Source organism: Melanerpes formicivorus, unplaced genomic scaffold, assembly GCF_026170545.1.
Source record: "Melanerpes formicivorus ecotype bairdi unplaced genomic scaffold, bMelFor1.0.p_v2 SCAF_8, whole genome shotgun sequence".
NCBI lineage: Eukaryota > Metazoa > Chordata > Aves > Piciformes > Picidae > Melanerpes > Melanerpes formicivorus.
The window spans coordinates 13,774,117-13,801,646 of record NW_027142360.1 but is presented as its reverse complement, the minus strand read 5'-3'; the positions used below and the strand labels follow the sequence as shown (position 1 = coordinate 13,801,646).

The window sequence follows — 27,530 nt, the reverse complement described above, 5'->3', positions numbered from 1 at the left end:
AACAGCTGGTCTCTATGCAACATCAGAGAATCCATTTTCCCCACTGTCATCACCAACCCTTCCTTTTTTTTCTTTTCCCCCTTTGCTGCTTCTATAGCATCACTGTCTCCTATCCAGCATCAGAAGAGCAGATCATGGTCTTCCAAAACCTAGGTTGCCCAGGTACTGTTGCACACAGAGAGAGAAGAGGATTACACCAGCGATCTGAGGCACAGCTTGTGTCACACTCTGTTCCTGCACAGAGAATATTTGCCTCAGCATCCAAACCTCACTTCTGGAAAAAACATGGGTCCAAGGAGCTGCATACACATCACTATGCATCTGTTCTTCTGCATAATTCTAAGACACCTCATCAATGAGTAGTGATGCAGGTCTTATGCTTGAAAGTGATCTTTAAGTCCCTTGTTGTAACATCTCCATGAGAGAAATGCTTCTTTTTCTAAATTCTACTGTTGCAACTTTTTGGGGTTTTTTTTTAATACAATGTTGTTAGTTAGAACCTTAGGATGTAAGTATCCTTTGAAGAGAAAGGAAAAAACAACTAGCATGAGCTATAATAATAAAAAACCAGGTTGGAAGAGACCTTCAAGATCGTGTCCAACCCATCAACCAATCCAACCCACCTAAACAACTAAACAACGGCACCAAGCACCTCATCAATAAGGGCTCCCCTGAGCCTCCTCTTCTCCAGGCTAAGCAACTCCACCTCCCTCAGCCTCTCCTCACAGGGCTGTGCTCCAGACCCCTCCTCAGCTTTGTTGCCCTTCTCTGGACACCTTCCAGCAAGTCAACATCCTTCCTAACCTGAGGAGCCCAGAACTGGACACAGGACTCCAGGTGTGGCCTAAGCAGTGCTGAGCAAAGGGCAGAATGACCTCCCTGCTCCTGCTGGCCACGCTGTTCCTGATGCAGGCCAGGATGCCATTGGCCTTCTTGGCCCCCAGAAACATCCTCAAAGATTTGGAGGATTTGAAAAGTGTAGGAATGGAAGGGTAGAGTTGTCTTAACTTATGTACATGAATTAGATCAGTGACAAGGACCAAGTACTTTCAATGCAGAGAACACTGCAAAGCATAGTGAAAAAAATTGAGGAAAAAGTAAAGTAGAAGTAAATAAATATCGCTTCCTAAAACATCAGCTACAAAACCTAAGAATTCATAGAAAGTACACGTGTAAAAATTTTCAAACTTGTGATTTTTAACTTGCATCAAATTTGGCTGCAACAGAATACAACCAGCCAGAACCTGAATTCATTACAATCAGCTACTGACTAACTACCTACCTACCTACCTACCTAACTAAATAAATAAATTGGAAAGACCCAGAGACCTGACATTTCTCAGGAGTCATGTGGTCTGGATGTTTGGTCTAGATGGTTTTATAGAGAAGGTGTTTGTTCAACCTCCTTCCATCCCTTTGTTCCAGTGACTAACACACCAATGATTTACAGCACCATTTTGTGGTCAATTAAAGTGTGTCATAAAAGGATTTGTGATTTCCCTTTAATCATAGTTATGGTAAAAACACTAATATTACTGGAGTTTGGTACCTGATGTTCTCTGAAAGTAAAAGCAACAGAAATCATGGGACAGAATAAATATAGCTATGTGTATACATACACACACACTTGATATTGCACCTGCCATAGTTGAAGACAGTTTTAGTAAAAGAATACATATATAGACCCTGTGACCTGCTAAAACATTCCTGACTTACTCAGTTTTGTAATCTTATGAATGGTCATCTTTTTGAAGGGATGGGATTTTTAATGTACTGAACACATGAACCTCAAGGAATTCTGCCTCATTCCTACATCTCCTCCTAATCACTACATATATTATGTATTCAATCCATCCAAACATATTTTTTCTCCTCAAGTGCTATTTAAAGTGTACTTTGAAATAAGAAAGCTAATGGCAATGGTAATGAAAACAGCCCATAAGTTACCACTTCACAGCAGTGGCCCAGGATTGTGAGTACATAAGCAAGGCAAGGTTTGTATGGAGAGGAAATGTCTTGCACCTGAACCACCAGCACTGAACATTATTTTCCCACTCTCCAAACATGTCAGTTGGTCTAGCATTTACAACCTCCCTTTACAAACCTCACTCATTGGGTAACTGTGGGAAATCTCTGCTTTCTGTACAAACTGAACTTCTTTAAGTCAAACAGTCTTAATACTGAAAAAAAGGGATCAAGAGAATCAGAGCCTACAATCACTTCATGTAGCCACAGAAGAGGTATGTTATACAATGTTTTTGCATTTTCCCAAACCATCTCACTAATCCCTCCTCTCTGAGGTGCTGCAAGAGCCTGGGGAGAAAGAGATCATTCAGATGCCATGTCCCATTTAATGCTTGGTCTCCCTCCTAAAGCTATGGCAATTCAGTATCATTTCTGATGCCTAATTTTACGACAGGCACAGCTGTCCAGCAGTCTTTGGAACATGATAAACTCGTTTTGCAGTAGCATGCTGCACAGCTCACAATTAACCAGGGCTGAATACAGACAGCCTTAGAAGGGTTCCTCTCAATGCTAACCTCATCTGAGCCACCATGTTCTGACAGCACTTTTAAGACAGTTGGCATGGTAAATACTCTCTTTGAATGCTTTTCCTCTTCAATAGGTACAACTTGATGGGAATACAGAGCTTAGTTGCTTCTTGAGTAGAGCCACTTAAACCGCATGGCAAGAGCTCTGTTCCATAACCATCACATGATGGAACTGAAAACAAGTTCTACAAGGGCTGGTCAAGCACAGAAAAATCCTTACTGGGCCTGACCCATAATGGATCTTTTCAAAGACCTTCTGTAAAAAAAGTAAAACCTCTGTAACTATAAATCAACAACATAAACATGAAGAACACAATTCAGCATCTTTTCCAAATTAACACTGCCCTGAAAAAGCTACACAGTTAAAACTCATTTCCACAGCCCAGATCCTGTTTCAGATGATCAGAGTAGCAGTTTCTACAGTTTTGTTGCCTTTTAGTTTTACTGGAGCAAAAAAGCCATCTTGCACCTTTATGACATGCCACCAAGGTGTGATTCAAGGGCAAATGTTTTATCTAAACAAGAAAATATCTCACATTCTCCAAGTATGGATGAGAACTTTACTCACAGTCGTTGCAGAAAACAAAGCATTTCTTATGAGGAAAAACTTTGGGGCAAAGCATCACAAACAGGCAGACTTTTTGTATACTGTTCTTTTAGTTGACTTACATGTTTCAAAGTAGAGACCAAAGCAAATACAGCAGGAGCAGTACAGAGAAATAGATAGATCTATTAAGCCAAACATAATTCTTCCATAACTTGCAGTACTTATTCTAAAGACTGAATATTCTTGGCTTCAGAGAAATCAGATCTTGGTCTAGACATCGCAAACTGTTCTATTAGTCAGCTGTTAGGTGGAACATTAAGAGGTCTAGCAATAACAAACTTCATTCACTGTCTTGATCATCAGCTATTTCTTCTGTAGGTAAAGACCTCAGTCACTGAATGCTGTAAAAACAAAGGCATTTATAATTCCTAGTTATAGCAGAATGAGTAACAACATTCTGGCTTTACAGTTTCGGTCCTCATTAACTTTCGACTTGAGACAGTTGACATCACTTACCAGCAGTAAAAGCGTAATTTCAAGGGCTTCCAGAGGAAATACTTCTCTATACAAAGAAAAAAAGATGTTTTTATATAAACCAATACTCAGCATGGTTGACTTCATCACATTCATTCTACTACAGAGGTTTCCATCATCAATCCAAAGTGTTCTCCAAACAAAACAAACAAGGAAAGGATTGGTTGAATGTGTTAACCAACAAGCCACCACCACAAGAGTTTCACAACTTAAGCAGATCACAACAAACCACTAGAGAATAGAATAGAATAGAAGAGGAGATGTTGAACTTCACTAAATGTACATAAAACCAAGTTTGTAGGCACTTCACAGGGTGTACTCTACCTCAAACACAGTAGAATACTGTTGATTAAAAGGAAAAAAAAATTAACACAACCACAAGACAAATAAACAAACACACACACACCCCCCAACTAAAACCACATACAAAACAAATCCAAGGACTTCAGTCTTCAGATACCAAGGAGGGCATATTGCCCATTCCCTGACTTTAGAAATTCATTTGCTGTACTTGGTAGCCCTGAAATCTTTAAAATCCATCTGTCCATTAGGATTCAGCAAGTATTTCCCCATCCTCCTCAAACAGAACAACAGAGAACCAGAAACTCTGATTTGTAAAGGAAGCACAGTTCCAGGTGCTAAAGGCTATCCATCAGGATTTAAAGCAGAACTCGACAATATTTTGCGTTTTCCAGTATATCACCCTACCTATTAACCAGCAAACAGCAGTCACAGAGAAAAGCTACTGCAAAAACGGAAGGATAAAGAGTAAAGGTGCTTACACAGGCTTTTCTATGGGTATGAAACTTGTATTTGCGGCCCACTGAGTTGCTCTTTTAAGTCTGTATTTTTATTTTAAGGTCAAAACATTATGATGAGCATGGATTTCAGTGTGACAAATCCAGAGGAGTCTGTATGACAGAAAGGTGTATGCTGTAGCATTGTTCTTCAATCACAGTGATCAAGACTTTTTACAAATGTGTGGTTGCTCCAACAGAGAGCTTTGGCAAATCTTTGGCTAATCAAATTCATCATCAGCTTTAACACATTGATTGAAAAGATGTAAAGTCATGTCAAAATGCATCAGGAACTGATTTCTGAACATATAAATATTTAGACTTCATCCTCTGTACTTCACTAATGATTTTTCCTCATCATTTCTTACTCCATTCAAATTAAATTTGGGGGTGAAACAGAAGTTTCTTCCTCCAAAAATCTACAGTACTATGTTTTAAACTTTTGGCCACAGAACATGCTAGTCTGTTGGGTTTTTTTAAACTATTTCAGTTTTATATTGAAGCAGTACGTGGTTTGATGAGGTCAGCATTCTTGTTATTTGTCTGTACAGCACCTGGCACAATGAAGTCCCAGTCCATGAACAGACCTCCTAGTCATTACAGTCAATCATGAACCCTCTGTAAACTAGAAGCCATGCTAAGAAGTAAACTTGAGGATGCTCAAATCAACCACTTCTGCCACCTGGTTCTTCCAATGCCATTGTTGCATCATTTGTCTAAGGCTCTCATGAAATGCCCACCGCTAGAATCCAAACCTGTTTATCACAGCACTGAAGCAGGTCAGTAGCATGGAATACTATTTGCAGAAGAAAATGCATGACATGAAGTTGGAGTGCAACACAGTAATACTTCTATTACCCCAAAGTAGAGCATCCACTGTACTGCCATATGGAGTCAGAATAGGGAGGACTGACAGCTGTAGACCAGACGACATGGAGAAACCAGCAAAGAAGTCATCCACAATAAGAGCAAGTATGACAATGTACATGGAAAAGTGTGAAAGAGAACTCTCCTCTTCCACAAACTGCACGCACTTAGTAGCAAGAACTGAAAATACCATTTGACACCTTTCTTACAGATCTAATACGAGAGCTCAGAAACACTTCCACTTCCCTTTTATATCAGAATTCCAAAAGAATATACACATCTTCACAAAAGGCATTTAGTGGCCATGTAATATACTTCCATTGAAATGAGGCTTGCACTTTGGAAGATTAACAAATAAAATAATGAGAATATTCCATCTTGCATATCTCCATAAAATTTCTCCTTTCAAATGTGACAAGTAAAGGGCACAGAGATTGGACCTAGAAAAGCATTATTCTTCTCACAATAGTCTGTACAATTTTCTGTATTTACACCGAAGCAAAAGAGCAGAAGTATGAAGAAATTAAACACTTTATAGAGTGCTAAAATCCAAACATAAGCAATACAATTATTTTTTTTTTAATTTCAGCATTTTTAAAGTACAGAAACTGGAAACTATGAATATCAAATACAAATTTAAACAAAGCCACTTGTCCTTCCCTAGAATAATCAATGTGAGCTACTTATAGAAACTTACAAATTCAAAGTAAAATTGAACCAAAATAAATACTGTACATACACTTTCCCTGCCTGCAGGCAAAAGAGGATGGGAAATACTGTTATGAAGTGAAAACAAACAAAAAAAAAATGCTCTTAAAGCTGCAGCATCCCATTTCCCAGCCAAATACTTAACACAGTAGTGCGTTTCTGTAGAAAGGAAGACACACATACACCAACCCCTACCGAGCAGACAAGCTAAGATTTCCGAGACATCAGAAGGACAGATAGAAATTAGACTATGAGAGTAGAAAAAGGAGAAGAGAAGACAAATGGGCCAGCAAAATGTTACTACAAAACTAGTAAATATAGCCAAGAACTAGCCCCTTTTCTGTGTGTGTTTGTTTTTTTTCTTTTTTTAAAGTCAATGTTTTGTTGGTTTAAAAAAGAAAAAGAATTCACCAAAGCATTGGCAGCAATAGACATTTCCCAGCAGAAGTGACAATACATATCAATATAACCTCTTAAAGTGATCCCTTTAGTTCCCTTCCCACAGCATGAAACTCTTATGGCTTAATTTATATTCAAAGTAGAAAAAGTCTTTTTTTTTTTTTTTCTTTTGTGTTGGTTTTTTTTTTTCCCAAACCAAAATGCAGCCTGTGAAGACCATGCATTTCCTTAACAGTGCTACTTACATTTCCCATCCACTGCATGATTTAGCACTCATATACTCCCACAATGAGGGTTACGAGGATGGGGGGTTTTGAAAAATGGATGTTGCAGCTTTTAATCTTTTTCAACCACAAATAGTAAGGCCCTTGGTTCCATTTCTATTTCTCCTGCAAAAAGAGTAGCTGTGGGCTTCCTCAACCCCAGAGCTACAAACAGCTTTTAATGGTCTGGAAGTATTTAATGGATGAAAGTCTGTAAAGACACTAGATTTGGGGGTCGTGGCGGGAGTGTGAAGGGTTTGGTGGGCATGTGGAGCCTAAATAAGGCGCTAGTTACGGGCTTGCAGTACCAGGTCGTTCTAGCTTCAGTTCTGCTTAGTCTCCACAATTATCAAAAAGGGGGTGGCAAGATTCACATCAGCTCTGACTCCAACATCCTGCAAAAATCTGCAAAACTTACATCTTCATGGCACTGTGAATGAAGGTAGCTTATGCCATACAGCAAACCCTAGGGAAAGCTGAGGCATCTAGAATGTGATCATGACTCTGTGCTCCATTGTATTTCTGCTAAAGGTTACACAAGCACTTCAGTCGTGGAAAGAACAAAACCCCCAAGTTCCCCATGTGATCAGAAAGCAATAATTTTAACTCTCAACATCTAACCCTTTCAAAATTATTTTAAAGAATGGATTTATGTAGAGTATTATAGGTTGCATAGGTAATCTACCTCAGAGGTCAAAAAAGGCTACCTTGTAGCCAAGGTTTATTAGCAAGTATAGTAGGAGAAGAAAAGGGAAAGTTGCTGGAAGAGTCTTTGATATAGTTTCTAGGTGGTCTTTCCATTTTCACATTTTTCTTTTCTTTCCTTTGTTTTTTGTTTTCCTCCCCCAATTGCAGAAATGTCAAAACCCAGAGAATGGGAAAAGCCCTATAGTTCTGTTTATGAAAAAAAGTTTTAAGTTTTATGCCAAATGCAAGTCCTCTGACTTTCCAAAACAGATTATCCTTGAAAACAAGTTACCATAACAGGCTTATTTCTCTTCGTTGTCCAGTCAGTGTTCCCTACTCCCTTCCTCTGACACCCCAAGTGAAACAGCAAGGAAAAAAACACTAGGGCTTTTTCTCTTCACTACAACAACATAAGGTTCAGTCCATCTACAGAAAGATTGGTGCAGCAGTGTTTTCATCTAGAACACTAGATAAATACCCCTACATACAATTACACAAAATAAGTGAGGTCACCACATCTTCATAAGCTACCAGGAAAAGATTTTTTTCCCCTTTGTTTTTTGTTTTGGTTGTTGTTGTTTGTTTGTTTTTTAAATACTACTCATCATGGCTATTTCTTCTAAATAACTTGTTTCATGGTGGAACATTAACTTCTCTGGGAAGCATACAGATCTGAATAAAATGGGAATGAACCTATGGCTGGTGACAGCCTGTGAAGAGACTTACTACAGAAATTCATGACAGTGGAGTGCCACTTGGGAGAAAAAAAGGTAGAAAGTAAAGAAAGAATAAACCCAAGAAAAAAATAATATGTATGGGTCCAGCCACATCTGTGTTCCAATAGTAAGCTACAGATAAATAACGGTCAGAAAAGAGACTTTGTATAAGCCAGTCACACGAACAAGGAAGCATACTCCAGACTATAAAATTCCTTACTCCAGATTCTATTCTGGCATACTTCCATTTCAGATAAGTGTTCTTAAATATATGCCTTTAAGGAAAGGGAGCTCATTCTTCATTCTGCTCTGAATTTGATTGCTGCCCTAAATTGGAATTTTCTATTGTTAAAAAGTGTGCAGCCAGCAAAAAGGAAACAGTTCAGTTTGATATGCTAAAGCTAAAAGTTTCCAAAGCGCGGTAGGCATTAATCCATTTGCTCAAGCTTAAGCACAGAGAGTATCTATATGTGTATACAATTTTAACTAATATTGACAACACAGTTTATCTCTTTGACTTACTTTGGTGAGAACATATTAAAGGACAGTTAAAATATTCTCTTTTAACTATTTCCATCTGGAAAACAGAGCACCTGAGAACAGCAAGCACTTAAGAGTCACCGTCAGCACCTGTAGAGTACCTCTTAGCTTATCTTCTGCTTTTCAGAAATCCTTTGTTATCTCCATTCCCAAAGGTTTAAACAAGGCAAATTCCTTGCATTAATTAAAAAGAAAAAGTAAAAAAAGAAAAGACTGAAACCATGCTTTTGTGAAGTCGTCTTATACAAACAAAAAAAGCTTAAAAAATGCATCTGTATGCACACACATAAAACTATAAAGTCAATGTAAAACAGGGGCTGCAAAAAAACCCTTCTGGGTTGTAATTTTCAAGCCCCAGAGGAAGTACAGCTGTGAAAGCTACCTGACTTATTTGCAGTTGCATTATGTTTTGGTGTCTCTCAATTTAAAAACAGGGTAACACAGTGCTATAGAGTTTTGACCCTGCAACAATCAAAACTACCTGGTATCAGAAGTCTCCACAAATTGGTAAGGTACTCATAATCTAGCCTAAATAAAAATTACTTTGCACAAATATTCTGGAAAGTCCAACTACATCAGTTTTCAAATGACAAGAGAAAATAATTCCAGTATAGAATATGGAGGAAGGAAAAACTGGTATGGAAAGTTCAATCAATTCAATGACTTGGACAGCTATGCCTGAGTGTTTTTCCTCTTCACAACCAAACCAAAAAACCTAAACAACTGACATTGTTGGTTGTCACTAGCATATTAATGTTTGCATCTGGGCTGGACCCTGCAAAATGCCCTTTTTCCAGAATCGAGTCAAAGTATTCCCCCTTTCTGCCTTCATTCCCATTCCCCAAAAGTTAAATATTTAATTTTATATTACAGAAAAATACAGCTTTTAAATCAAAATTATTTACAATAATTCAGAATCAGCATTTGGCATCAGATCTGTATGAAGCCTGACACAAATGATCGTTCTGATACCAGTAAGCTACTTAATGCTTATATATGCACCAGTTAAGACTTTTAATTGGCTGTCTTGCCCATCTTTGAAAGCAACGCACATTCTCCTGCCTTCCTGACTCCAGTAAAATGTGTTTCAATGCATCTTCTACGCTACATTAGGTAATATGCCAAACTTTGAGACTGCAATGTAAATCTCGTGAGTTATGTCAGAGTAATTGTTCTGAAGAAACATTTATCTTAACTGATGTCCCCATTCGTCCAAACGGTTGTATTAGATTTCCCTCCTTTGTACCAACTCTTAATTAACCTGTACAAATACAATTTCAGGGAGTATTTCTTACAGAAGAAAGTCATCACAGACAGATCATCAGGAGGAAAAGTATGCACTCCAGTTTGGAGGAAAAGGGTGCCATTTAAAACAAGTTAGCTACTGGACCAGCGTAAGACTCTTCTGACTTTAGGAGTCTCTTCTAGTTCATCAAATAAATAAATCTGTATTAAAAGAGGACAGGTCAAAAAATAATCAAGCTGGCAAAGAATACACAACTTGCAAGTCAACAGAAGCCCAGCCAATAGCTTACAAATAGGAGGAAAGTAACAAGATTCCATATGCCTTAACTTAAAAAATAATTAATAATGCATCTCATCCCTATTTAAGACTATAACCTGAATATCAAATTTAGGAGTCCAGACTAATCACAGTTAATGTGGCTCTCCACTGCACCAAACATACATTATCAAAACATTATTAAAAACTTTCACATTCTTAAATCTAAATTAATAACCCCCACAAAAAAAAAAAAAGAGTCTTCCAAATAAATAGGTTCTTAAAAGGAATTTAAAAGTTGTCAAAATCTATCAGAAATAAATTATTGATAAACCACCTTCATCATCTTCCCCTCATTAATTAGGTCAGAAACTACCAGCAACAAACGATATTCAAGCCCTGATGAGAGACTCTTATCTCACAGTCCACGTCTCTCTGAAGATTTCCCCGTTCCATATGGTTATTGCTGAGCAGGTGTGGCACAGTGAAAATGCAGCATTGGGTTGGTTTTTTGTTTGTTTTTGCTTTTTTTTTTGTTGGTTTTTTTTGTCTTTTTATTTTTTTTTTCCACTTTCTTGGTTTTTTGTTCATCAGGCAGTGTTTTATATGGTACATGCAAGTCTGCTTCAAGCAGAGGAATAACAGCAGCTCCAGGCTCTGTTGACCTCCATACTGGTCTGTGTAGGAAAGACAGCAGTAGTAGAAGTAGCAGCTACATTAAACAAAGAAGCGTGCATGGCCATTCCGGTTCAGTTTCAGGATCTTCCCAAGGCGCTGTTTAGCAGTTGCCATTCCTTTCTTTGGACGTTTGCCTGAAAAATCAAACCAAGCACTTCAATGAGGATTTTCAGCAGAAAATTTTATCACCATAGAACAGACAGCAAAACCCAGCTTTCAAGCTGAAGCAGGGAGGATTTTTCACCCCCCATCAGTTTGAATTTCAAAACAAAAAAATAAAAATATGCCATTCTTCATTTGTCTGTGTGGGAGCAAACAAACAGGGAAGCAGAACAGTTGAAAAAACCCAAGCAATCCATCATTTTTCAACACTCCTGCCTCACTGGAGAGGTCCCAGATGACTGGAAGCTAGCCAACGTGATGCCCATCCACAAGAAGAGCCGGAAGGAGCAACCAGGGAATTACAGACCTGTCAGCCTGACCTCAGTGTCAGGCAAGACTATGGAACAGGTCATCTTGAGTGCAATCACACAGCACTTACAGGATGGCCAAGGGATCAGGCCCAGCCAGCATGGATTTAGGAAGGGCAGATCCTGCTTCACCAACCTGATCTCCTTCTAGGATCAGGTGACTGCCTGGTGGATGTGGGGAAGGCTGTGGATGTAGTCTACCTGGACCTCAGCAAGGCCTTTGACACCATCCCCCACAGCAAACTCCTGGCCAAGCTGTCAGCCCGTGGCTTGGACAGCAGCACTCTGCACTGGGTTAGGAACTGGCTGGAGGGCTGAGCCCAGAGAGTGGGTGCCACATCCAGCTGGCAGCCAGGCACTAGTGGTGTCCCCCAGGGAGCAGTGTTAGGCCCCATGCTTTTCAATATCTTTATTGATGATCTGGACAAGGGGATTGAGTCCATCATCAGTAAATTTGCAGATGACACCAAGCTGGGGGCAGGTGTTGATCTGTTAGAGAGTAGGAGAGCTCTGCAGAGGGACCTTGACAGGCTGGATAGATGGGCAGAGTCCAACGGCATGAGATTTAACACATCTAAGTGCCAGGTTCTACACATTAACCACAACAACCCCATGCAGTGCTACAGGCTGGGTTTAGAGTGGCTAGGGAGCAGCCAGGCAGAAAGGGACCTGGGGGTACTGGTTGACAGTAGGCTGAACATGACCCAGCATTGTAGTTAGGCCACACCTTGAGTACTGTGTCCAGTTCTGGGCCCCTCAGTTTAGGAAAGATGTTGAGTTGCTGGAACATGTCCAGAGAAGGGCAACAAAGCTGGGGAGGGGTTTGGAGCACAAGCCCTATGAGGAGAGGCTGAGGGAGCTGGGGTTGCTTAGCGTGGAGAAGAGGAGGCTCAGGGGAGACCTTATTGCTGTCTACAACTACCTGAAGGGAGGCTGTAGCCAGGTGGGGGTGGGACTCTTCTCCCAGGCAACCAGCAACAGAACAAGAGGACACAATCTCAAGCTGCAGCAGGGGAGGTTTAGGCTGTATGTTAGGAAGAAGTTCTTCACAGAAAGAGTGATTGGTCATTGGAATGGACTGCCCAGGGAGGTAGTGGAGTCACCATCACTGGAAGTGTGCCATGGTTTAGTTGATTAGATGGTGTTGGGTGATAGGTTGGATTCTATCTCGAAGGTCTTTTCCAACCTGGTTAATTCTGGTGTGGGTGGTTTTTTTGGTGTTGGGTTTGGGTTTGGTTTTTTTTTGTGGTGGTTTGTTGTTTTTCTTTTTTTTTAATGCAATTATTTTCCCTAAACTCTGGCTGCCATTAGCATAAAGTGATTACATTATTTACATATGTGTGCAGTCTAAGGAAGGGCAATGGATGGAGTAGGGGAGAACTTAAACTGAGCTTACTGAATTTTGCTCAAGTAAATTATTCCTTTGAGTAAATGATATAAAATAAACTAGAAATTAAAAAAATAAACCATGTTATGATCACACAGTTTTCTGAAGTGCCACAGCTTTTAAATCTTTGCTACAATAAACAAAGCCGATTCAGGCTATAGTGATGTTTCTGTTCCTTGGAACAAAACGCATAACAAATACACTTGAAGATGTGCAACAGTAACTATGAAAGTTTCATCTGGCCATCCACCCAGTTAGGCCTTTCTTAATTCTATCTCCATACATTCTGTGCCAAAATCTGAGTGTCCACAGCATGCCTATTTTGTATCTTTCCTCAAGGTCTAAGCCTGTCACTTTTGTCCAGTTCTGTATCTAACAGCTCTTTTGATTTTTACAAGCTCCTATTCCTAAGCCTTACCCCCCAGTTTGGCAACAGGATAAACATTACCTTTAGTCGCCTGGTTGCTGATGGGGGGTGGATTTGATGCTGGCCTCTTTGTTGGATGAAGTGGTACAGACAAGGATGTTTCACCATACGGCCTGTCAGGGCTAAGGCTGCCATCACTCAGCCGACATTCTCCTTGACTTAGATTGGAGTCTCGTGTACACTTGCCATGCTGGAAACTCAAGCTGTTGTTGTGGACTATACTTCTGTTTTCCTGAACCTTCTGACTGGCTTCTGATATGCTCTCTTTCTTGATATATTTTTGAGTTTTATTTGTATCCTAGTTTGGAAATGAAGAGAAGAAAAACAGTCGACGTTAATACCTTCTGGCTACAAGTTATAGTTTAGGAAAAAACTTCCAGTTTTTCTAATTCTACTGCCATATCTTTATTTCACTTCCACTAGTGTCTGACCACTCTGTGATCCTATCATTTCTTTGAGCATAGATACCTCCTAACAAGTAAGATATGACACAGTACCTTGGGGCAAGTTTTTCCACACGCACTTACAGGCAATGATATCGATTCATTACACATACCAGCATACTCCATTTCTCTACTTTTAGGTTTTAGTTTGCCATCATCAGAACAAACAGAATTGCTCTTGATTAAACTGGGCACTACAGCAAGCCATACCATAACCAACAACAACTACTTCAACAGGCAACTGGTTTTCAATATTCAGCTGAAGAGAGAACAAATGCTAAACTGGGAACTACAAACTGTAAGAAGCATCTAGTAGTTAAGATAACCTTATACACAAAAAAGAAAGACCCACCCTACAAAGCATGCAGTTAAAATACAACTATTAAGTAGCACTGTTATTTTGCAACTTTGTTAGACAAATTTAGAAACACTAAAAAAAAAGATCACTGTAAGACACATGACCTTTCATTTATATATTCCTTGATGGATTCCATCTGGACATCAGAAAGCAAAAATATTCCTACATACCAGCTGTTAAAAGGTTGTGATCAGTTTGGTAGTACCCATTTCCTCAGCAAGTATCTTTACTATAAGTGCTACCAACAGGCTCTGCTTGTTCTGATGCTCTAATTGGGAGTAGCAAGGAATAAGCAATACAGACCTTCCCCTGTTAGACTGAGTATAAATTCACACTTGTTTCTTAAAGCGTGTTTTATTTTTCAAGATACTATGCTGAGCATCTTAATTCTAGCCACTATGCCAGCAGAGAATTGGAAAAGGGAAAAAAAAATAAATAAACAAACTAAAAGTCAAAACAACAACAATGAAAAAGGCCTATCAAAAATACAACAGCTACCAGAACCAGAAATATTTGTTACTGGATATGCAACATAGAAAGGCCTGTCCACTGTGCTGCCTGTACTTATAGCTTCAGGATAGCTATTTTTGCTACACAAAAAGGTGTCCAAAATGTTTGAAGTTATTGCTTTACCAGAGGGACAATCCTTGAAGCTTCATTCAGGTGTTGAGCACAAGCTGAAGTCCCCAAGTCTCCTTCCTCTTCCTTCACAGACCTACCTAAAGAGAAGTTAAAGAAGCTTAAATTTTAAAATCAATACATTAGGAATACTAAGTTAATTACACATTTGAATGACTCTAAAATTAAAACAGGAAAGGAAAATACTATAGAAAATGTTTCCCAGATAAAAACCAAAAGTTGTCAGAGCTGCTTAGTTCTACACACTAGGTGGGTAGATCAATCTCAAAGAATAAATACACCTAATTGAAAATCCATGTACCACTGTAAGAAGATCAAAGTGTATTGTCCAAATTTGAAAGTACTGATGCCGAAGATGGCAGACATCCTTTGTTAACTACAGTCTTCTACCATGGCTTTGTATCATGAGTTCATACAGACATTGAATTTTCAGGTGTTACTGACTATTGTTTCCAGATACTGATGTGCTATTCAGATACAACATACAGAAGATGCGTGCCGACAGGCCTTGTGGGATAAGTGTGCTCGCTAGATTCATCTTTGTCACCCACAGAGTTTGACAAGGAGGTGGCGGAGTCACCATCCCTGGAGATGTTCAAGAGGGGATTGGACGTGGCACTTGGTGCCATGGTCTAGTAGTCATGAGGCCTTGGGTGACAGGTTGGACTTGATGATCTTTGAGGTCTTTTCCAACCTTGGTGATTCTATGACATATATACAAGGTCTGGATGGAAAGGAATTTTGTAGTAACCATCCATACGGACATTTAGAGAGTTCCTAGAGAACCCAGAGGTTCCCAGAATGTGTAGAGAATAATTTTCTGACACAGCTGGTGATAAAACCAGCTAGGGAAGGTGCCTTGCCAGACCTGCTCTTTGTGACCAGAGAAGGACTTGTTGAAAGCTATCTTGAGAACAGAGATGACAGAATGGTGGACTTCTCCATTGCCGAAGTAGTAGAGGAGGATCAGGAGAACTGCCACCATCAGACTAGCCTGTTTCAGGGACTGGTGGACAGAGTCCCTTGGGAAGCAGTCATGAGAGTCTAAGGAGTCCAGGAAGGCTGGACACCATTCAAAAAAGAACTCTTAAAGGCACAAGAAGAGGTTGTACCCATGTGCTGAAACAGGAGTCAGCGAGGAAAAAGGCTGGCCTGGCTAAATAGAGAGGTTTGGCTGCTGTTTAAGGAAAAATGCAGAGTCTATGGTTGTTGGAACAAGGGGCAGGCCACTCTGTAGGACTATAGTGTTGTCGTGAGACTATGCAGGGAGAAAATTAGAAGGGCCAAACCCAAGTGAAAATTAATAATTCCACTTCAGCTGTCAAAGAGAACAGGAAATGCTTCTACAAATACCAAGCTGCACCAGGGGAGGTTTAGGTTGGATGTTAGGAAGAAGTTCTATACAGAGAGAGTGATTGCCCATTGGAATGGGCTGCCTGGGGAGGTGGTGGAGTCACCATCATTGGAGGTGTTCAGGAGGAGACTTGATGGGGTGCTTGGTGCCATGGGTTAGTTGTTTAGGTGGGTTGGATTAGTTGATGGGTTGGACGCAATGATCTTGAAGGTCTCTTCCAACCTGGTTTATTCTATTCTATTCTAAAAGGAGGACTAAGGAGAATCTCTGTCCTTTGTTGGATTCAGGGGGGAACATAGTGTTCAAGAATGAAGAAAAGGCTGAGGTACAATATTGAGTGCACCCTCAGTAAGTTAGCAGATCACATTAAATTGGGTGGGACTGTTGAACTGCTAGAGGGTAGGAGGGCTCCGCAAAGAGATCTGGACAGACTGGATGGATGGGCTGAGGTCGATTGTATGAGGTTTAACAAAGCCAGGTGCTGGGCCCTCACTTGGGTCACACCAACCCCAGGCTATGCTACAAGCTTAGGCAGAGTAGCTGGAAAGTTGCCCAGCAGAAAGAGATCTGCGGTTGTTGGCTGACAGCCAACTGAATGTGCGCCAGCAATGTGCTCAGGTGGCCAAGAAGGCAAACTACATTCTGGCCTGCATCAGAAACAGTGAGGCCAGCAGGAGTAGGGAAGTGATCACAACCCTTTACTTGGCACTAGTGAGGCTGCACCTCAAATCCTGTGTTCAGTTTTAAGCTCCTCACTGCAAGAAGGACATTGAGTTGCTGGAGCATGTCCACAGAAGGGCAACAAAGCCTGTGAAAGGCCTAGAGAACAATTCTTATGAGGAACAGCTAAGAGAAGTGGGATTGTTTAGTCTGGAGAAGAGACTGGGGGGAGACCTCACTGCTCTCTGCAACTATCTGAATGTAGGTTGTAGTGAGGTGGGGGTCAGTCTCTTCTCTCTAATATCAGGTGACAGGAAAAGATGAAATGGCCTCAAATTGTCCCAGAGGAGGTCCTAGATTAGATAGCAGGAAAAACATCTTTACTGAAAGGGTAGTCAGGCATTTGAGTAATTTGTCCACGGAGGTGGAGTCCGTAGAGGTGTTCAAGAAATGTGTGGACACTGTTTGGTAGCCATGGTGGTGTTAGGCCAGTGGCCTGACTTGATGATCTTAGAGGTCATTTCCAACCAAAACGATTCTCTGATTCTGTATCTTAGATTTGTGGCTAAAACAGTGCTGATAACACAGCAAACTTTTGACTGTTACTGAACAATGCTTGCACAGCATCACAGCTTCCTCTTTCATGACTTTGGTCTCTCCAATAAGCATGCTAGGAGTACCCAAGAGATTGGCAGGGCGCATAGCCAGGACAGCTGACCTGAATAGGCCAAAGGGATATTCCATACCATGTAAACACCATGGTTGGCAACAAGAACTGGGAATAGAGAAAAAGGCCTGGGGGAAAGGCAGTCTTCCAAGTTTTCCATTGCTCAGAGACTGGCTAGGCATCAGTCTGCTTGCAGAAGATGGTGAGTGATTGCCTTTGCACATCTTGTATTTTTCCCTCTGCTATTACTAAGCTGCCTTTGAGAAGATCCATGAGTTGACATACTTCTGTTCCTTCTATTCTCTGTCCTATCCCACAGGGTGGAGGGAGAGGATAAGCAGCTGTGTGCGTACTTAACTGCTGGCCTGAGTAAACACACTAGTTTAGAAATCTTTTTCTTACATTCTTCATAAAGTTACAAAGATGGAAAGGCAGTATACTTGTTTGTGTGATTTGCTGTTAGGGTTTGTTGGTTTTATTTATCTGATTGGTGGGATTTAAAGATACACAGCTTCAATCACTAGAACCCAGTCCATGACAACACACTAGGCTTTCCTGATATCCATGTAAACAAAAATCAGCATATTATTAGTTCTCTGAATTAGCACTCTATTTATTGGTGGTGGTCTATTTTTTTTTTTCCACACCAGCAAAGCTATAATCTTCTTCAATTTTCTTCTCCAGCAAAACATTTTGCAACATAACGACTCTTTCTCTCCATTCCAAGAAGTGATTTTGATTCTTTTGAGGGGATTAGTATTAATGTTCTGCTGTCATTCCCAAAATGTATTTAGCAGATGTCTGTGTTCCACAGACATAAAAATTCCACTGCCAAAAAAATAGATTATCTTTTAGTTCTCCTCTTCAAGATTACAATCTCCTTTAATGTACTGCATTCATAGCAGAATTCAGGAGTAAAGCCAAATATAGCAAGATTTAGAAGGTATAGTCTGATGACCTCTCAAGAGAAGTCTGTCCCCGCTTTCAGAAGTAACATTTACTTCTTAACAAAAAAAAAAACACCACCAACAAAGCAACACCACAGATCTTTTTAAATATCTGTCTAATATACTTAAAAGCATGACTACAAATCCACAGGTGTGGCTTTGACTTCTTATTCTGAGCAGTTCATCCAAGAGCAGAGCACAGCAGTGTCATTAATTCAGGTACTTACCACATTGCATTGTTTTGTGGTTCTGAGATGGCTGTTTGTCTTTGTGTCGACTCCTGGGGTAGCTTCTGTGTTCCTGAAGAGAGGTTCTTTTATCTGTGCAGTCTGTGCTTTGAGTATGACCTGGTAAACATGTAGTATAGTGCAATCCTGCCATAGAAAGCATGCCCTGAATAGCTTCTTCTTCTGTACTTGTCGAGGTAGGACATTCCCTAGAAAAGTAAAAGTATTAAGCAGTTCCAAAGAAAATCTTAAATTTCTCTGAAGGAATGGGTTTTACATTGGTATAAAGCAGAACTAAATATATGTGTGAAAAGTTCTAATAGTCTATAAACAAATGCCCACAAAGTGCTTACTTTTTACTGGGAGTTTCATTTCTGGATGGCTTCTGGGTATTTTGATAAAGGTCTCTCCTGACCTTAGATTCCTCTTTGAAATTTGATGTTACTTCCTGTTTCTCTTCATCACCTGAGCTTTCTGACTCCCCTGTGGAGGAATCCTTCTGCTGAAACAAGAGGAAACAGGAAGCAGAACAGTCACCATGCCTCCTAAACAGATATGCAACCTTAATTGATGCCCAGTTAAAAATTTTAATGCTTCCAGGTCCAACTTTTTTATATATACACTATTCAGAATGGAGTTAATTTGAATATAACAACTGAGATACTATACAAATTTTGCAACACAGGTGAGTACACACCCCAGCAACAGAAAAACCATGTCCAAAATCTCTTTTCTTACAGAAAGAGCCACACACCTTAAACCATGCTCAAATCCTTGTATTCTTTTTAAAGAGAGCATTAATTATTCTTCTCTTTGATGTTCAAAGTAGAAGAAAAGCATATGGATGCATAGTTCCAAGCAACAGCCAGAATTGATGTCTATTACATAAAAGGATATCCTGCCTGAAGTCAACTGCTGCTGGTTCCTGCTCTCATGAAAGACGGCTTTCACCAAGCAGCGTCTCTCTGATGAGTGACAGAAGCTCTCAGGTAAATCCAGAGCACAGCAGAAACAGAGACACAACAAGCTGTTGCTTCTCTTACAGTGGCACAGCTTGTATGGGCAGGAACTTTTCAAAGGTGGAGCAACCATATGTGACTCAATATGCCTTTATGTGAAGCAGGGCTACAATACATATGTTCCATCTTGGCAATTGAGACTAATCTATTTCCAACAAGCACAGAGAACACCACGATTTTTTTCAAGCTATGGCATACACATGACATTCAGTAAGTGTTGAAAGTGGAAGATAATAACATGAAGGAATAATAATCCTTCTAGACTGACATCACTATCCTTGACATAACTGGAATGAGTGAAGCACATCATATCACCAAGGGAAGTCCTTACACTGTAGCTTCATTCACGAGAGCAGCTTGTTAATCTTTGTCACTTGTCAAGTGAAGCAAACATGCAATTAAATTAGAACTATGACTCAATGCTAGTAATAAAGTTATTATCTTGTACTGTTACGATCTTCAGTGCAAATTAAAACCATAAAGGAGGACTTACAGAACCTTCTGAAATCATTTTGCATACATCATTACAAACCCCACAAAAACTATTCCATTGCATACCATTAGAAGTTAAGAAGAACAATGTAATGAATAAGCAAAATCATATTTAATTGCTTCATTAGTTTTTTGTACTTTTTTCTAGCTATACCTGTGTAGTGCAATCAGGCTCAGATTCTTCTGAATCAGAAATATCAGAGTACTCTGAGGATCCATTCCTGAGTTCTGATTTCACACTTTCAAAGAACACTGCGGAGAGAAAAATTAAAATATAGGACTCAATGTTTATTACCACATAGTATTTAACAATTATTTTGGAAGTAAAGAACAAGAAACATATATTCAGTTTTTAACATTCCATAAACAAAAGCACATCCACACAATCTGGTTCATAAGTCAAGTTTGTTCAATGCTCTAATGAGTTGTCCACCATTGATCAATGTACTTTCCCAAACAACTAACAGGATGAAGCCAGAAGAAGAGAAATCAAGTGCAGCAGTATTTTTGACCCTCATAGAGCACATACTGCACAGGTGGTATCGTGGACAATTTCTGCTTTTGTATATAGGCTAAAGTCAGAGAAGTGGCTCTGAGAAAAAGTTAATTAGAAATCATCTTTACTCAGTCTATTTGAACCTGGAATTTTCTTGTTTTAAAATAAAAGCAGTTATACAGAAACACTAAACAGGGAAGCCAGAGGATATTAAGTGATTTAAAGCTTAAAAAGAAAACCCAAAAATAACCACATTTGTTACTTTTTACTGGGAAATTCTCCCTGTTTTGTGCTCCTACAGAGCTGCTAATCAGGGTTAAAAAGCAGACCTGTTAAAGAAGATTAGAATATTACTGTGATGATACAGAATATACTAGCATTGGTTTTCATCACAGCAACACCTCAAAAGGAAGAGAAAGAGGAAACACCAATCTTAGACATGTTTTTTGCTAGCAGCAAGATAAAGCACTAATCAGAGAATGCTGTGTCAAAATAGACATCAAACACACTGGCATATGACACAACAATCAATCAAATCAACCACCTAGTCCACATGGTTTACTTTAATTGATGAAAGAACTCAAACATGAAGTAGCATGTGCTCTTAAAATACAGCATATATCCCAATCCAGCACAAGTAGGAAATGCACTGTAAGCATTTGGAATCCAAGACTCGAGGTCAGTGGCCTGTACATATACCTGTGTCAAGGCTGCTGGCAGAAATCTTGATTAAGTACAAATTTATGAAAGACTACAATGTGCAGTTTAACTAGCAAAAGATTTTGGAGAAAAGCCAAATCTAACAGAAAATTTATGAACGTCAAGAAGGGAGTGGATAAACAAAGCAACCTAACTTTTTCAAGTACTACATGGAACTATAGTTTCATATAAAACTATGCTGAAAGTAAGCCAAAGTTTTGACTTGCCTTCATTCCAGAGCTATTTTCTGATCTGTGTTGGCTTGCTTTCAGCAGTTTTATATGAAGTGAAATAAAAAGAACACAATTCTTCATAATTCGCTAATTATGCAAGCATAAAAGAGGTACCTATAACCCTGTTTACACTGCAATTATAGAAGAATTTTGTTCCTGTGGTAGATTTTGGTGAAGCCCCCAAATAAGCATCAAGTATATTTCAAGAGGAATTTTTTTTTTTAGAGTCAGAAGAAAGCTGAAGATTGAGACAACTTATCAGAAAGTAAATAAAACTAACAGCTGGAACCCAAATCAAGGGAAGAATAATTAAACTTAAGATAGCATTAGAAAGAACTGTAAGGACTATCCAAACACAGTAAGTGACCAACAACACTGTATATGAGGTTAAGCTAAACAAACTAATGCTCAACATCTAACAAAAAATATAAATGAGTATTCTAAATTACTGTAGCTCAAAAAAAACCCATGGAATTTCTGATGAGAATACAAGCCTTTGGCTCATTTTGAAAAGGCAAACAAGATTCTAGGATAAGGAACAGCAGGCATGATACAGAAAATAATACCATTACATATTATCTGCAACAGGGAAGTTTGAAGACTAACTATTGAATTAAAAATATTATTGACAGCCTGAGTACTCAATCTCTGCAAGAACAATTTCAACACTTGCTTTCAGTTCTGAATATCTTTATTACATTTAGCTACACACTGCTGTATTAATTCTGTGCTAAATAAGAGTAAGCATTTTGAAGCAAATGTACCATTTCTCTGTATGACTTATCTTTGATACAAGTGTAAAACTTCATTTACGTAGTTTAGTTACAAAAGTGGAAAAATACCACACATGCCAAAGCCTTCACTCAACAAGCTGTTTGCCTTGTTGGTTCCATGAGTACCCAAAATGGACTTCTTTCCTGTGCAAATTTTTTTGTGTGGTCCTTTGTGACCTTTGGAAACAGGTCACAGGGATTACAAACTGATTTGCTAACAAAAACAATTACATATTTTATCCAGACTGACAATGGACTCCAACGTTGTTACAGATTTTTACTCAGGAAACGGAGGGAACTAACTATAAGTCTCTAGAGGACTCTTGTTATCTTTTAAGTGTTGACCTCAGTTTCCTAATACAAATCCTTGGAGCTCTTCTCAGTTGTACTGTAAAAGAGATGTGACATTTATAATTAAACAGAGAGCTGAACAGCTATGTCAAGCACCAATCTGTAACTGCACACAGACAGCACTCTTACAAACAGGCAATTAAAACAGGCATTCAACATTAATACCATACTAATACACAATGTGATCAGCACTGCTGAACACTTGGCAGGAAAGCTGGAGGCTGCAGAAAGACCAAAACAAGATTAAAACATCTGTCACTAGGAGCTGAAGTATTGGAAAGTGAGGTTCAAGTGGTATACAGATAACCTTAATTCCTTCCCAGCCTTGCAGATTACTGAATAGGTTTGAAATGTAAGATTTTATTAATGCTAAATAATGTTTGGTAACTCCTATGGAAAAACCTCCGTTCATCAACAAAACAAAAAGTTGTGTGATCAAGCATAGACTCAACAAATGGAACAGAAGAGTGAAAGAGAAGATAGGTTTAAAATTTACTGCACATTATAATCTTTTAGTCTACAGTGAATGAAGTGAGGAACTTTTCACACCGAAGTATACTTTCGACAAGAATAAGCAGCATTTGTGCATTATCAAACAGATCAGAAGATAGAATAACTCATCCAGAACATCAGTGGGACCTCCACTCTAAAAAAAGCTGTACATAGTATTCAAGATGGTACTAACACTAGAAGGTGAGTTTTACCTTTCAACTTTGCCCTGTTAGCTTCTCCACTGGACAGATAAAATTTGATAACTGTTTTGTTGTAACTTCTGATGTTATTTCTCTGCTCTATCAGTTTATACTTCTAATATTTTGATAAAATTTCAGTAAGATTTCACAATTGTAGTTAAGACTCTCTTCAAGATCCTCAAAATGTTCAATTGATAGGACTTAGAGAGAAGCTTACTGTTCAGTGGTTTCTGGGCATCTGCATTCCCTTCTCCTTCAAATCCTGATGGCTGGTCTTCAACCTTAACAGTCATCTTTTTTGACCTTGTCCGGTCATCTTCATCTTCACTATCTGCTGTGTAAAGACTTCGATCTGTAAAGGGGCGTCTATCATCTCTGCATGACAAGAAGGAAAAAAGAAAAGAAAAAACCAAACCCCACATTATTTCTTACAAGCACAAAGCAACGATTTTCATTATTTACAGCATCCTCTTGAGACACAACAGCAGCCTTCGCTTACGCTCATCTCGATTTCCAATTTTAAGTGTTCCCATTTCACTCTCTGTGCAACTGTCATATCCATAAGGATGCAAAAGTTTTACATCAGAATGTTTTAAATGAGAATCACACTAATAGATGGATACCAACCAACCATTTCTACTCTGAAGCATTCTCTTTGGTACAAACCCAACTGTGCAACTGAACAAAATGCTATAAACAAAGGAGCACACAAAGAACCGCCTCCTCCTCACTCCATAACCATGGCTCCACTAGGGGACAGCAGACACAAGAGACAACACATTCCTTCTATATTTCTAACATGAATCTTACTGGTAAAAGGGAACTTGGAGCACCACAAACAGAAAATAAATTTTATTAACTATCAGCATGTTCCAGACCATAATGATTAGGAACAAGTGATCCACAACCAACCCTTCATACCTAATGATTCTTCCATTTGAGAGCAGAAGACGAAGATCGTTGTCTTTTGTTCGCCAGTCAGGTACTGTAGAAGATGGCTGAAAGGGCTTGTTAAATCTCCCATTCAGTTTTGAGCTTGTGGTATCCTAAAGAAGTAAAAGCAACGCTCCTTACTATTTACTGAAAATAAATTGTTTCTTTCTACAGTCCACAAAAGCACAAATGAAGCATCAAGATGGTTACCTTCCTGATAACCAACTGAAGAAAGCCCAGAAAAAACATGTTTGGATATAAAAAAAAGGCAGCCTGCATCTTCTCTTCCATTGAATCGTCAATACTCTACTGATTCTGAAACAACTACCGCTTCACTACAATCCTCCTTCTATGTTTCCTTTGAAGACTGATCACTGTCTTCAAAACACAGAAATACCAATAGAGATAGGCAAGCCAAACATTGAGCTTGGAAGTGATAAGGCAATTCCTGAATGTGGTATCTGGTCTCTGGAATTAGTATCCCAGACTGATTTATAGGACATCAATAATGGAAACTAAGATAGTATAAGCAGAAGTTTCTTAGCTCAAAGCAATTTACATTTGATGTGTATTCTGAAGCAAAACTTCAGTGCCAAACCAGGAAAATGTAAAACATAATGGGTTTGTTTTTTTACAAGTCAATACTTAGAGTTAACAATATTTTTCTGCATGAAATGAGCAAAACTATTAAATGTTTGTGTGTAGCAGTTAACTGCAAAAGTTAATTATTTGTAGCAAATTCTGAAGTTCAGATTCTTGGGTTTGGCTGCTTTGTCTAAATGAGTATCTCTTGCCCTTATGAAGATCAGTAACAAGACCCAAAACATTAAGTCTCCATTATGACAGTCCCTCCAGCTAAATTGGTCAGCATCTCTTACTTTCAGAAAGCTTCTTAATTCCTTTCATAAAGCTACTTATTTTCATTCTCTCACTCCTTTTCACATGTCTGTTACTGGGTTTTGAAATAAAATCATCAAACCTGGAAAAAACCCAATTTGTCAAGAGACTATTTCATTCATTCAGTCCATGATACCTTTGTACCAGGACCATGAAGTCCACAGAACTACACTGGAGACCAAAGGCAACATTAGGCTTACTGGTATGGAGGCACAGTCATACAGGAAACAGGGACATGACCAAAAAACAAGGCTAAATCAAATTGCAGTACCTGAACTAAATGAAAAACTAGTAAAAGAAGCAGGCTGGCTCAGAGGCTCATCAAATTAAGGCTCTGCAATCTCCCTTTCCTTCACACTACTGACTCAAAGTGGCACTTTGGTAGCTACAGCAGTCCTAACTCAAAAACTGTACTTAAAGTAGGTAGCAAATTCAGTACACCTTCTGAATGAAAATGTTGAAGGAACCTAAAAAATTATCAAGGAAGAAAGAAATTCCTATCAGGAAAACTCAAAGAAACCAAATCAAAATCTATCCATGCCTCAAGATAGAGTAGTAGTCCTACAAATATTAAACAGAGATTAGAAATCCACTCTGGTTTTGCTTTTCTCATGCATAATTAAGTACTTGCCTCCTCCCATGGTGACATCTCCAGCCTTTTCAGTACCTCCCTCGTGTGGAGTTCCAGGATGTCCAGATTAGAAGGAGTTTTGGTAGCATGGTCTCGCAGTTTCCTCACCCTTCTTCTGGAGTGGTGAGGGGAAGTTGTTTCATGTGAAGACCGTGAAGTTGGACACACACCAAGAATTCCCTGAGTTTTAACTAGTTTGCTGTTTTCCTCCTTTAATTAAAAACATGTATTTCAGAACAGTCTCAAAGGAATAACTCCAAAAATTTAAGTCCCATTTCTTATTCATTGAATTAAACATAAATTATAAATAAATTGTTAGACCTTTTAGAGAAGTACTGCATATTTCCTATAAATTTTATGAACATATTCTACTGTAGCTCTTTCCCATTTGAGGCTTTTATACCCTTCCATAACATTAATGCTGAATGCCACATGTTACCACCAAAACATAAGGTTTTATTCACAAAGGCATCATAGGGTGAGGATGTCCTGTACCAAACATTTCTCTTCAGTTCTCAGACCTATTCTTTACGCATGCAAATTGAGAATTAAGGTTATCATCAGGGAATAAAGGAGCAAAACACTAGTATAGAGAAACTGATAAAAATAAAGGGGGGAAAAAAATGACTATGCAACAAATAGAACGAAAGAGATTATGGAAACTGGACCAGAATTAACAAGAGAGTAGGAGAATGGAGTATGCACAGAACTTCAAATTAAACTTTAAAAAAAAAAAACCAACAGCAACACAAACACTACATAAAACATCCCTGCTATATATTTTCTTTATCTGAACATTTCACAGCTTAGAGCTCACAGCAGTTTTCCTCTTGCTCTTCTATTATTAAATGAATGTTAAATAAATTATAAAGTGAATATGGCCAATCAGATGCATAACTGTAATGGAATTCCCTGATTCAAAGATACTTATTTTTTCCTGCAGCCTTACATAGGATTGGCTCTGTTCTTACCTCTACAGAACGAATCACTTTTGAGAGCTCTTTTATGAGATGCCCAGGCCTAATGTTGTCTGGAATTTCAAAGGCATGTTCTGTTACAAGCTGTATGCAAAAGGGGAAGAAAAAAATACTTAAATTATTATTATTATTTTTTTCAGATAAAAGAAGTAATACAAACCAAACTATTTGCAGGGAAAAATGTAAATTAAAAGAATATATTCATTTCTATACCTGCAAACTACTAGGACAGATACACACACACACTGAAGCTTCCAATTCAAGGTTTAGAAGGCAGCAGGTATTACTCAGTGTCTCGAAGAACCCAAAGATGGAGTAATACAAAGCCATGCTTACAACTACTTAATTTTGTTTGTCCCCTCAGTACAGTAATCAGCCTTTCATTCTTCCCTTTACAATGGTTAGTGTGGTGCCACACTTCAGACATAACCTTCAGAACAGCTGAGAACTAAGACAATTTCACTATGGTGAAAATTCAATCAAGAGAGCAATCAAGAATAATAATCAGTACACAGATTTTTCAGTCATCTGCCTCACATCTAATTTTTTTGTTTACTTCCTTAGTTTATTCAAAATCTTGTATGGTGGAGAAAATTATTCACAACTATTTCCCACAAAAGAAAACAACTTGGAAGTCACAATTGATTTGTTCCCTTTAATCCTCTGAATCAGTATCAGAGACAAATTTCCAACATATAGATATATAACTTATCTGAGTAAGTCCAAACACTCTACAGTTACATCTAGTGAAAAATGTTTAAATATTCTGTATGTACAGTTTCCGTGTGCCACAAAACACTTTCAGTTAGAATCAAGCAGACAAAACAATACTCACACATAGACCACAATGACTGACGTGAATTCTGCAACCCCACAAATCAACGATTGCAATGGAAAAACATCTCACAAACACTCTCATCTATCCACACTTTGAAAACGAGATTCAGCAGCAAAATTATTGCTAGAAGG

General features: G+C 38.8%; 1 protein-coding gene across 2 annotated transcripts in view; it reads right to left on the bottom strand.

The window, feature by feature from the left end:
- Nucleotides 1–5,591: 5,591 nt before the first annotated feature.
- The window catches only part of KDM7A (lysine demethylase 7A), a 60,449-nt gene continuing 38,510 nt past the window's right edge, over nucleotides 5,592–27,530 (bottom strand). The window contains exons 11-20 of one of the 2 annotated variants that reach the window (XM_068142206.1): nucleotides 26,556–26,645; nucleotides 25,585–25,794; nucleotides 24,045–24,169; nucleotides 23,341–23,498; nucleotides 20,034–20,131; nucleotides 18,722–18,867; nucleotides 18,369–18,577; nucleotides 14,508–14,593; nucleotides 13,095–13,371; nucleotides 5,592–10,923 (exon numbers count right to left, since the gene is read on the bottom strand). In XM_068142206.1, coding sequence (XP_067998307.1) covers nucleotides 10,829–10,923; nucleotides 13,095–13,371; nucleotides 14,508–14,593; nucleotides 18,369–18,577; nucleotides 18,722–18,867; nucleotides 20,034–20,131; nucleotides 23,341–23,498; nucleotides 24,045–24,169; nucleotides 25,585–25,794; nucleotides 26,556–26,645 — 1,494 coding nt within the window. In that variant the 3' untranslated portion in view covers nucleotides 5,592–10,828. Of the gene's footprint in view, nucleotides 10,924–13,094; nucleotides 13,372–14,507; nucleotides 14,594–18,368; nucleotides 18,578–18,721; nucleotides 18,871–20,033; nucleotides 20,132–23,340; nucleotides 23,499–24,044; nucleotides 24,170–25,584; nucleotides 25,795–26,555; nucleotides 26,646–27,530 lie in introns of both variants that reach the window. The other variant, XM_068142205.1, reaches the window with a different exon arrangement.